A 13,030-nucleotide genomic window follows, 5' to 3' on the forward strand; every position below is an offset into this window, starting at 1 on the left:
ACCTAAGAATATGTTTTGAGATCCCACATGTAACAGAAAAGCAGATTTGGCAGAAAATAGGATGAATTTGATTTTGGATTTGTTAAGTTTGAGGTATCTGCAAGAATGGGGCCAGTTGGCTATCCATGACTACACTGGGGGTAGAAGGACCAGCTTGCAGATAAAAGCTTCACTTGGCCCAGCCAATATAGAGCATAATAAAAGCTCTTTTCATAAACACTAGCCAGCTGCTTTGATCCAGTTGCTTGAAGCCATGTTCCCGCCTTATCTCTCTGCCAAATCATGACTTCTGCAGTACGCTCAGATTCCATTTTCAGTGTGACTGCCCTCATTTTCCCACAAATGTTGACATTCATCTTTATACAGACTCCACCCAATTTTCCCTCTCCAGTTTCAACCAGACTAAGATTGATATAAAACCCCTCTTTACACTTCTGCAAGTCCTAAAATCTCTCTAAGGAAACTATAGGCCTAGCACCATCACTGTAATCCCATTCTACAATTCTGGCCAATGTTCCTCAGAATTTCCCCCAGGGAGCTTATGGCTGTTTCTGTGATAATCTCTGGCCACAAAAGGCAATAGGCTTTAAGCTCATGCATGCTTAGGATAATGCTGGCATGATGTTCAGATGGAGATGTTCAGCTAGCAACTGAAAATATGGAACTATACCATGGGATTTGTCATAAAAAAATTGAAAGTTAATAGCATACAGTCATGGGAATAAATGAGATTGCCAAAAATGGAACATACATAAAGAAGAGGGGTCACATTAGAGCCTTAGATGATGCCCATATTTAGGAAGTAGAAGGAGTGTAGAGAGGCAGCAGAACTAGAGGAGAGACAGAAAGATAAGAAAATAATTGGAAGTGTGCATTTATATGGAAGCCAAGAGAAGAGAAAAGAATATTCAGAAAGGGGAGTTGTCTAACCATGTTAAATGTTAAAAGAAACTAAGGAAAATAGGACTGTAAAAGGTCAACAGATTTGGGAATCAGTAAATCTTCAAGGTTGGGGCAGGGTAAGTGGTTTTAGTAGAATGAAGAAGATGGAAGCCAGATTGTAGAGGATTAAAGAGTAAGGGGATACCAATAAAAGGGAGTAGCAAATATAGTTATTCTTCCTAGAGATTTGGCTTTAAAGGAGAAGAGAGAGTTGGAGAAGTAGTCAGATCAAGGGAAGGGATTATTTTGTTTTAAGGACAGGGGAAGTCTAAAAATTTTTAGCCTAGAGGAAATCCATGAACTCCCTTCTAACTGAGATTCCATGGTTCTAAATTTCTACAACTTTGTAACAAAATCAGGGATTTAACATGAACAGCTTTAGTAGATGCCATCTACACTCACCTGTAGGATGTCTTTATTATGTGAGGCTCCTCCAGTAGCTAGAATCTTGGTACTTGGCACTGAAAAGGAAAAGAGTGAAGCTGAGATTGATTTGATCAAGCTTGTTTATAATTTATGTCTTTTTATCACAAGCTTAGGGCCACAGATTGTCTTTCTTGTTTCCTTCATAAGGAAATAGAATTACAAACCCTTTTTTCTTTTTTTCCTGATTTTTAAAATATTTGTATTTAAAGTTTCATGTTCCATATTCTATCCTTATTCCATATCCTAACCTTCCTCCCTTCCTTTCCCTCTTCCTTCTCCCCATCTGAGATGATAAGCAGATATAGACTATACATGGACAATCATGTAAAACATTTCCATATTAGTCATTTTATATAAGAAGATTCAAATAAAAAAAATAAAATGAAAAGTAGCATGCTTCAAACAATATTAGTTCTTTATTTGGAAGCTAATTGTATGTTTCATCATTAGTCATTTGGGTTTGTCTTGGATCATTGTATTGCTGAAAACAGCTAAGTCATTCACCATTCTTCATTGAACAGTATTACTGTTAAAGCGTATAACATTCTCCTGGTTCTGTTCACTTCACTGTGCATTAGTTCATGTAAGTCTTTCCAGGATTTTCCTGAAATCATCCTGCTTGTCATTTCTTATAGCATATGCCATAGCTTGTTTAGCTATTTCTCAGCTGATGGATATCCCTTTGAATTCCAATTCTTAGCCACCACAAAAAGAGATGCTATAAATATCCCTTTATAAACAGGTTCTTTCCCCCTTTTTGTGGATGCTTTTGGAATATACACCTAGCAGTGAAAACCTTTATTCTTAAGACGTGTCCCATACAACTTATAATACAAAGTCATTAAAAGGAGTCATTGGGGCAGCTAGGTGGCACAGTGGATAGAGCATTGTCCTGGAGTCAGGAGGAACTGAATTTAAATCTGGCATCAGACACTTGATACTTATGAGCTGTTTGACTTGGGTAAATCACTTAACACCACTGCCCCACTAAAAATAACAGTAACCAAAAAAACAAGAAAAAAGGTTAACTTTATCCTATTGTGTTCCCAATTTCTAATATTCAGAATAATTTCCGAAATGACAGTACATGGATTGTGACCACACATAGCAATGGAAAGAATTGGGCAGGAAGGATCTAATAGCCAAGGTCTCTGATTCTTTCCTGGACAAGGACTCCCTTATGAATCTCAATGCATAACCTGACCAATTAGATCCATCTCCATGAGTTCCCAAGAGTAAAGACTATAGTGACTCATAAGAACTTTATAACAATAATAATAATACATCAGATTGCCCGAGGAGTCCATGAATTCCCCATCACTGGAGGTGCTTAAGCAGATACCGGATGTTTGTGTTCCATGAAACCCTTTAACACTCTGGTTAAGGTTTATGAACCATTTCTCAGAATAACATTTTAAAATAATTGATCATTATTATAATAATAACAACATAACAATAATAAATAATTGAAGGACATGATAAATTTCAGTTAGAGGTTGAATATGATGGTATATATTTTTTTCTCATCCAAAGTAACATTAAGAACCCCTGATTTAAGCAGATCACTGCCAGGGATGCCATGGAGAGGATTCTTGCTTTGGGGGCATGATGGTTTCTAAATTCCCTTCCAACTCTTGAGATTCTATGATTCTGTCTGTGAATAATGTATTGAGAAAGAATAAATTACAATGTGACAATCATAAACTCAAAGCTGAAGGGGATCTTTAAGGTCATCTAGTTCAAATTCTTCTAGTTTACAGATGAAGAAACTGAGGTCCAAATAAAGTATCTTGAATGTCAACTTTCTGATTCCAAATCTTATGCTCTTTTCATTGTTATATGATCTTGGGCCAGATGCATTGATACTTCAAAGTATCTTAATTCAACTAAGGTCTCTAAGTCTAGTCTTCGGACCCAGGAGTCAAACCCTTAGGCATTCCACTCAATCTGATCCAAATCAAGAATTCTTGCCCCTACAACATTCTGTCCTTTCAATGGGTTTAGGACTGATTACTCTAATTCTTCAGGCTATAATCTTAATCCAAACCTCAGTCAAGTAAGGTGTTCTCTAACCCTTTTGCCTCCAAGACCAAAAACACAATCGTCTGGTTTTTAAAACCCTTCTAACCTGGCCCCTTTTCATTCTTCTTACATTTGATTCTCTTTTCCATGTAGCCTACAATTAAGTAGCTTTCTTGCTGGTATTTTGGGAGGGGCATGTGACATTCTATCTCTAGATTTTTTTGTATTTTCATTGACTGTCTCCTATGCCTTGAATGTGATCCCTTCTTCCCCCATTCCCTCTTGGCTTTTTTTTTTTGGTTTGTTTTTGCAAGGCAGTGGGGTTAAGTGACTTGCCCAAGGTCACATAGCTGGGTAATTATTAAGTGTCTTAGGCTGGATTTGAATTCAGGTCCTCCTGACTCCAGGGCCGGTGCTCTATCCACTGAGCCACCCAGTTGTCCCTCCCTCTTGGCTTTCTTTAAGACTCAGCTATAACTCCATTGTCTGAAGGAGGCCTTTTCTGGTTCTCCTCTTCCCTCTCGTTAAGATAACTTCTCATTTATCTGTATGTTTCTTGTATGTGCATAGTTGTTTACATGTTATCTCCCCCACTAGAATGTGATCTTCTGAAGACAGGGGCATGAGGTTTTGGGGAAGAGGTCGAGTAGAGGCTGCCTTTGTATCACATAGAACAGTCCAGCACAGAGGAAGATTAAGAAATGCTTGATGACTGACTAACCAACGGACGAGCTTTGGGTTCTCTGCCTGAACATTTGTAGATGATCAAACTAGCTAATTAAGTAATTTCCCCTTCTCTCAAACAAGAGAAAGGAAAATATTTAGGCATAATAATAATAATAATAATAATAATAATAATAATAATAATAATGTTTTCTATCTAAAAAATAACCAAAATTTCATACTAAGGTTAAAACACTTTGCGTGAGAACATGTCTCTGAAATTGTAATGTAGTCAATGAGAAAATATGATTCAATACATATACATATGTGTGTACATATATATATATATATATATATATATATATATACACATTTAGTTAATAGATAAGTATTCAGTGATACAGCAAATGCAAAGCATTAGATTATAGATTGCCTTCAGATTTCTGGCTACTTTGAAGTCACAAATCTTCACTGTCTGGAGATCCCATTATCGATGGTGATTGTCTCACTTAAACAGAGCTCCCATTTCTGTAATTGCTGATGCCACTCGAGCTTTGGTGTCTCTGTCAGTATGGCTATTCTGCTGCTATGGTTTCTGGGATAAGCACAGCTGCCTCAAGCTTGTAAATCCCTAAAGCATTTTTGCCTTCTACCCTGTTGGTGGTTGCCCTTTGAGATCGCCATAAAGCAGCTGCTTGGACTGTGAGGAATCCCCTAGGTCAGAGACCCCTTAATTCACAGGAAGTCAGATCAAAATAAGACACAGATCTCCCCTGGGTTAGTAAATGCCTAATTCAGACTCTGTTTGCTCTCCATAAACTATAAATAACTGAGCCCCCCTGTTGGAGATAGAGACTTGTATCTCTTTTAGTCCCTGAACAATGTTATACCACACCTTGATTTGTAAGAACTTTGGCTTCCCCTTTTCCCAGCATCTGTTCCTTCTTTCCCTTCTTCCCTCTCTATCACATGTCAAATAGATTGAGTGTGCTTTTTCCAGGGCTTATACAGAAAGAGAGGAGAGCAGATAACATGTAAAGAGTGCTGATCTTGGACACAAGACCTGGATTTGAATCCTGGCTCTGACATTTACTAACTGGGCCAGTCATTTAGATACTATGTGCCTTGGTTTTCTCATATATCTTCATTTTTACTTGAGATCAGTGGACCAGAAGAGGTAGAATAATTCATATCTTTACCAATGGAGACAGCATATTTTAAAAATTATTTTTATCATGACTGAATGTTCGTAGAAAGTTTGGATTTTAAATATACTATCATGTGATCTGTAAACAATAAAGAAATTTAACCTCTTCACTTCTTATATTAATGCCTCAAAACATTTTCCTTATCTTGTCACAATAATTTTCATCACATATCAAAACAAAAGCAATGAGAGGGGCAGCTAGCTGGCACAGTGGTTAGAGCACCAGCCCTGGAGTCAGGAGGACCTGAGTTCAAATCCAGCCTCAGACACTTAGTAATTACCTAGCTGTGTGACCTTGGGCAAGTCACTTAATTCCAGATTTTAGTCTGGATATATGGGGTATCCGGAAGACCATCAGTGTAGAGGAGAAGGGAGAACATTCCAGGCATGGGGGATAGCCAAAGAACATACCCAGATGGTGCATCTTGTTTGTGAAACACCCAGGAGGCCAGTGTCACTAGATTGAAGAGGATGTCTTAAGGAGTGAGATGTAGGAGTTGAAAGGTAAGGAGGGGGCTAAATTCTGAAGGACTTTGTCTATACAGAATTTAGTGCAATAAGTAATGTGGGATATGAATCTAAAACCCAGAATTCTGTCAAATTTTAAAAAAAGTAGCAATAAGAGTGGTCAACCTTGTTTTGTACTTGTTTTAGTGTGATTGCTTCTATTGTTTCTTCATTGCATATTGTGTTGAATCTTGGGTCAAGGTGAGGAAAAATCCCTCTAGGTCCAATCTTTGTTTTGGCAGATATTTTTAATTATCTTTTTATTATGAATTTAAATATAAAAAAACACAAAGATATGGAATTATACCCCTCACCAGGTCCCTCGACTATACATGCCCTTTGAGGCAGAAATGTTACTTCTGGACATAGACACCAAAGAAACTAAAAAGAGAGGAAAAGTATTCAAATATAAAAAAATATTTATAGCAAAACTTTTTTATATCAAAGAAGTTGGAAACCAAGCCCATTATCTATGAAATGACTGAACAAATTGTGGCATATTAATGTCATGGAATTATTTCCCAATAACATTTCTTCCGTGCTGTAAGAAACTATGAATATGACAGGTTCAGAGAAACACAGGAGAACTTTTATGAATTCATGCAGAATGAAGTTGGTAGAAACAGGAGGAAATTTATATTGTGACCATAATACTTAAAGAGAAACAATTTTGAAAGATCAATCTGACTTCAGAGGACTAATGACAGAATTTTCTACCTACCTCCTGGCAAAGAGGTGATGAACTAAAGATGCAGATGAAATATGCATTTAGAGATACAACCATTTTGTCAGTTTATCTTGCTTGGCTATAAAGCCTTATTAACATGATTGGCTTCTATTTGGAGAGAAAAATATCTGGAAATAGTGAATAGTAACAGTGATGCAAAAAAAAGCATCAGTAAAACATTTTAAAAACAGAAGAGAGCAGAAGGAAATTCAGAAAGGTGTGTTTGCAAGTGGGAAAGTTTTGTTATCATACTAATTTAAAATACATGAAAAAATAGACTATAAAAAGCTTGTGGTTTTTTTTGTACAATCTTCTTTTCTGTTCTTTGTATGCTGAGTTGTCTTTTGACATTTACATTCATAATAAAAAGATAATTTCAAAACTTTCTATAACCAAGAAAATAAAGGGATTTTCCCTCAACACAATAAAATACATCTATCTTAAGCCAAGAACCAACTTAATACTCAGTGTAAATATATTAGGGACAATCCTTCTAAAACCATTCCTCTTAATGCTAGTACATTACCTTGGAGATTATCTTTAATTTATCCTGTCTATATCTTGCTTGTAGATAGTTTTTTCCATGTTATCTCTTCCATTAGATTGTGAACTCCTTTAGGGCATGGACTGATTTGCCTTTCTTTGCATACTCAACACTTAATACAATGACTGCCACATAAAAGTTGCACAGATGCTTGTTCACAAAACAAGGGTCTTCACTCTCACTGTTTGTAGTTGATTCAGTATCCGAACTTCTATCAATTTTGATAAGATAGGGAAAAGATATTAGAGGAATATTGCCTATGAAGAGGTATCATGATTTTCAGATGATAGGATAGTATATCTAGCAAATCAAAGCATCTTAACCAAAAAAAAAAAAACAAACCCCAAAACAAAACCAGAAACAATAATGACCAACATTTCTTCATATTATAGATAAGGAAACTAAGTCTGAGCAAGGTTAAGTGACTAGCTCAGATTACATAACTAGTAAGGACTGAAGTTAGGGTTTAACTTCATGTCTTTTGGACTCTGGATCTAATGTTCCACCATGTCAGACTGTCTCTCCCAGAATAAGATGCAAAAATCATTATTTCCTAATAAGATCAGAATAGTATAATTAAAAAAAGAAATACCATTTATAAAACCAAGACCATCTAATATTTGAGAATTCCTTTATCTAAGAACAAGAAGATCTCTTAAAGGACAGCTATAAAACTATAATAATACCTAAAAAACTGGATAGCTAGTCAATGTTCATGAACTGATTGGAAAAACATAATACTCCCTAAGACAATGTATATATTCAATAAACATTTATTAAGCATATTATGTTCCAGGTTTGTTAACTTGTTTGGCTTCTGGAAAGAAAAGTATGTGGAAATGGTAAATAGTGATAGTGATGAAAAAAATAAGACATTTTAAAAACAGAAGAACACAGAAGGAAATTCAGAAAGGTGCACTTACAAGCACTTCCATCTACTAAGATCATATGCTTGAGATACAAAAGATGTAAAAGACAATCCTGATCCTCAAAGAGTTTATATTCTAGAGGGGCCAACATGCAAACAAACATATACAAAGAAAACTATATATGTGGCATAAATAGGAAATAATTAAAAGAGGGAAAACACTTGAGGAGTTAGGGAAGGTTTTTCTGTGGAAGTTGGGATTTTAGTCTGGATATATGGGATATCAGGAAGACCATCAGTGTAGAGGAGAAGGGAGAACATTCCAGGCATGGGGGATAGCCAAAGAACATACCCAGATGGAGCATCTTGCTTGTGAAACACCCAGGAGGCCAGTGTCACTAGATTGATGAGGATGTCTTAAGGAGTGAGATGTAGGAGTTGAAAGGTAAGGAGGGGGCTAAATTCTGAAGGACTGTGAATGCCAAACAGAGCACATTGCATTTGATCCTAGAAGTGAAACAAGCCACTGGAGTTTATTCAGCAGGGGAGAGGTATGACACAATCAGATGTGCATGGTAGGAAAACCATTTTGGTGACTGAATGGAGCATGGATTGGAATGGGAAGAGACCTGAGGTGTGGAGACTTAGCCGTTACTGCAATAAATAATCTAAATTTGAGATGATGCACTAGAGTTGGAGCAGAGTTAGAGGAGAGAAGGGAGTGCATTGGAAAAGTGTTGCAAAGGTGAAATAGGCCTTTGATTTTGCATGGAGATGTGTGTGTGTAAGTGGGGGATAAGGAATGGGGAAAGATGGTGAGAGATAGGAGCAAAAAGAAAAAATGGAACCTAGTGAGCCTGGAGGACTGAGGATGGTATTATCCTTGGCAGTTATAGGAAAGGGGGTGGGGGAAGAGTTTAGGGGAAAAGACAATGAGTACAGGCTTGGTGATTAGTTTAAGATGTTCACTGGACATGCTGTTTTAGATATCTGAAAGGCACTTAATGAAATACCAATCAAAATTCTAGGGGACTTCTTTCTAGAACTACAAAAAAATCATAATGAAATTTATATAGAAAAATAGTGGATAAGAATAGTAAGGGTCAAATCTGGTGAGGATCAGAAAAAGAGAATCAGAAAATCTGGTGAAGAGGGTCTTGCACAACTAGATCTAAAAATATATCATCATCATCATCATCATCATCATCAAAACTGTTTGGCACTATGTGACATACAGTGAACTAGACCAGTGGAATATGAGGGCTATGCATAGTTTAGCTTGCATATATATATATATTATTTGTAGATAATTGTTTGCCTGATTTCTCCTCCACTAGACTGTAGGCTCTATGAGGACTGAAACTGTCTTGCCTTTCTTTGTATTACTAGTAAGAGTTTAATAAATGTTAGTTGACTACTAGATAGCTGAACAAATGGACAAACCACTGGAAAATAAAAAGACTGGGAAAAGGATTAATTATTTCACAATATACTTCAGAAAATTAGACATTTATTTCTTGGGAAGGGTTTTAGATTCACATTCCACATTATTTATTGCACTAAATTCTGTACAGACAAAATTCAGAACTCCTAAAGCAAGGACTACAAGCAGCCAGAAGGAAAGAATTTAAGTATTATGGAAGTCACAGTCAAGATAACACAAGATTTTTAGAGCTATTATAAATAAACTATTGTGATATAAACTATAAAGAAATACGGTATTACAGAAAGCAAATAAAGTAAGAATAAACTACCCAGTAAAACTTAAGTACAACTGTCAGAGGGAAAAATGCATCCTTAATGAAATAGAGAATGTTCAAGCATTCCTGATGAAAAGAACAGAGCTGCAAAGAAACTTTGAGATATAAGTACAGGAGTTTATTTCACAGGAGTAACATAAAAAGATAAATTTATTAAGAAATCATATGGGATTAAACAAGGTTAAGAAAACTTATTTTTTTTCTAAGGGAAAAAACTACAGATAACGCCACATAACTTTATCACTACTAAGGACTCTTAGAGGTAGTCTATTTAAACAGTGTGATTCTATTATGTTTGGCTGATCTAAAAGGAAGAGTGGGGAAAAGGAATGCACTGGCAAAGATGGAGGAGAAAAGAAGAATAGGGAATATTATCTATATTATCTCACATAAATGTAGTGTGCAAGGAAGAGTTTCTACGTCACAGAGAGCAGTTACCATTATCAAAATGAAAAAGGGGGATTTGCAAACAATGAAGAAGAAATAAAAGCAATTACGAGGAACTATTTTGCCCAGTAAAATGTCAATAAAACTTATAATCTATATGAAATAGATGAATGTTTACAAAATATAAATTTTCCAGAGTTTCAGAAAGTAAATAGAATGCTTAAAAAACCTTATCTTAGAAAAAGGAATTGTACAAGCCATAAATGAACTTTCCACCTGCCCCTGTCCCCCCAAATTTCCACAGTTATAAATGTAATTACAAGTGAATTCTACTAAACATTTAGAGAACAATTAATTCCAATATCACATAAACTATTGGAAAAAATAGGTAAATAAAGGATACTATTATATTCCTTCTATGACACAAATATAATCTTGATACCTAAATCAATTTCCTTAATGTTTAATGCAAAATTTTAAATGACTCTATTAGCAGGGAGACAACAGCAATACATCATGAAGACCATATGCTATAATTAGGCTAGATTTATACTAGGAAATATAGGGTTGGTTCATAGTAGGAAAATTACAAACATAATTGACTATTTAAATAATAAAAAATAAACATAATTGACTATTTAAATAATAAAAAATAACAACAAACCAACAAAAATCATATGATTATTTCAATAGATGCAGAAAAAAGCTTTTGGCATCATTAAGAATAAGTATTATCTTTAATGGGGATAAGCTAGAAACCTTTCCAATAAGATCAGGGGTGAAACAAGTATGTTCACTATCATCATCAGTAATCACTATTGTACTAGAAATTATAGCTATAGTAATTACAAGAAAAAAGAAATTAAAGAAAGAAGTATAGAGAAAAGGAAATAAAACTATCACTTTTTTCACAGATTATATGATGGTTTGTCCAGTGAAGGCTAGGGAAGAAAATATTAAATTAAGCAGTTTCAGAGTGCAAAAGAAACACATAAATCATTAGCATTTCTGTATTTTTTCAGCAAAAGATAAAAAAAGAAGTTCCATTTAAAATAGCTACAGAATAAATATAAATAAATATAAAATATTTGAAAGTCTAGCTGCCAAGACACACATATGAACTATATGAACAGAATTAAAAAAGTTCCCACACAAATAAAGACATCTAAATAATTGGAAAATGCTAATTGCTCATGAGGAGGCTGTCAATATAATAAAAATGACAAGAATACCAAAATTAATTTACTTATTTAGTGATATACCTGTTAAACTACCAAAGTATTACTTTATAGAGCTAGAAAAAATAATAATATTATTCATTTGGAGGAACAAAAGGTCAAGAATATATAAAAAAATGAGAAGAAACAGGGTCTAGGAATGCCAGATCTCAAATTATACTATAAAGCTTAAATCATAAAAGCAATTTGATAGTGGGTAAGAAATAGTCTAATTAGTGGAATGGATCAGGTATGCAAAAAACTGAAACAATGAGCACAGTAATTTAGTGTTTGATAAACCAAAAGATAACACTCACTATTCAACAAAAACTGTTGGGAAAATTGGAAAACAGTCTGTCAGAAACTAGTTATAGACCAATATCTCATGCCGCATACCAGGATAAACTCAATGTGGGTATATGCTTTAGTTTTAAAGAATGACATCAAAAGCAAATTAGTGAACCATAGAATTAATTACCTGTTAGGGCTATGGATTGAGCATGGGTTCATGATCAAACAAAAGATAGAGAAGTTCAAGGAGGTAAAATGAATAATTTTGATTACATAAAATTAAAAAAATCTTTGTACAAACAAAACCAATGCAGCTAAAATTAGAAGAAAAGATGAAAACTGAGGGAAATTTTTATAGCAAGTTTTTTTTAATTTTACAATTTTTCTCTCAATCTCGCTTTCCTACCCCCCCACCCCCCACAGAAGGCAGTCTGTTAGTCTTTACATTGTTTTCATGCTATACATTGATCAAAATTGAATGTGTTGAGAGAAAAATCATATCCTTAAGGAAAAAATAAAACATAAGAGATAGTAAACTTATATAATATAACTTTTTTTAAATTAAAAGTGATAGTCTTTGGTCTTTGTTTAAACTCCACAACTTTTTCTTTGAATATAGATAGTATTCTCCATTGCAGATATCCTAAAATTGTCCCTGATTGTTGCACTGATAAACTGAGCAAGTCCATTAGGGTTGGTCATCACCCCCATGTTGTTGTTATGGTGTACAATGTTCTGGTTCTGCTCATCTCACTCAGCATCAGTTCATATAGTAAGTTTTTCAGATAAAAATTCTGATTTCTAAGTTATATATAGTGAACTAAGTCAAATTTACAAGAAAAAGAGTCATTCTCTAATTGGTAAATGGTCAAAGTATATGCATAGACAATTTTCAGAGGAAGAAATTCAATAGCTATAAGTCATATGAAAAAAAATCCTAAATATTCAAAAATTAGAGAAATTAAAATTAAAACAACTCTGAGATACCATCTAATACTCTTCAGATTGGCTAAAATGACAAAAAAAAGGAAAATGGCACATACTAGAAGGGCTGTGGGAAAACAGATAGATTAAAACACTATTGTTAGACCTGTGAACTAGGCCACTCATTATGGAAAGTAATTTGGAATTATGCTCAAAAACCTGTTAAAGTGTGCATGCTCTCCACTACTTGCTCTATGTTCCAAAGCCATCAAAGAAAGACCTATAAGGTACAAAAATAATTATAGCAGCATTTTTTGTAATGTCAGAGAACTGGAAACTGAGGGGTTAGCCATAAATTGGGGAATAGCTGAACAAGTTGTGGTATGGTAGAATACTATAGTACTCTAAGAAGTTTTAAGGGGGGAGGGTGGAACTTTCAGAAAAACCTGGGAAAACTCATATGAATTGATCAAAGTGAAGGGAAAAGAACCAGGAAAGAATTTATATGATAACACTGCTGTAAAGATAATCAACTTTGAAAGACT

At 34.7% G+C, this 13,030-nt stretch overlaps 1 protein-coding gene across 3 annotated transcripts in view; it reads right to left on the reverse strand.

Moving 5' to 3' along the window:
• Positions 1–13,030, reverse strand: part of XYLB (xylulokinase) — a 242,555-nt gene that overhangs the window by 17,881 nt on the left and 211,644 nt on the right. For all 3 annotated transcript variants that reach the window (XM_074198327.1, XM_074198329.1, XM_074198328.1), the window contains one exon: positions 1,345–1,403. In XM_074198327.1, coding sequence (XP_074054428.1) covers positions 1,345–1,403 — 59 coding nt within the window. The remainder of the gene's footprint in view (positions 1–1,344; positions 1,404–13,030) is intronic.

This window comes from Macrotis lagotis, chromosome 8, assembly GCF_037893015.1.
Source record: "Macrotis lagotis isolate mMagLag1 chromosome 8, bilby.v1.9.chrom.fasta, whole genome shotgun sequence".
NCBI classification, from domain to species: Eukaryota; Metazoa; Chordata; class Mammalia; order Peramelemorphia; family Peramelidae; genus Macrotis; species Macrotis lagotis.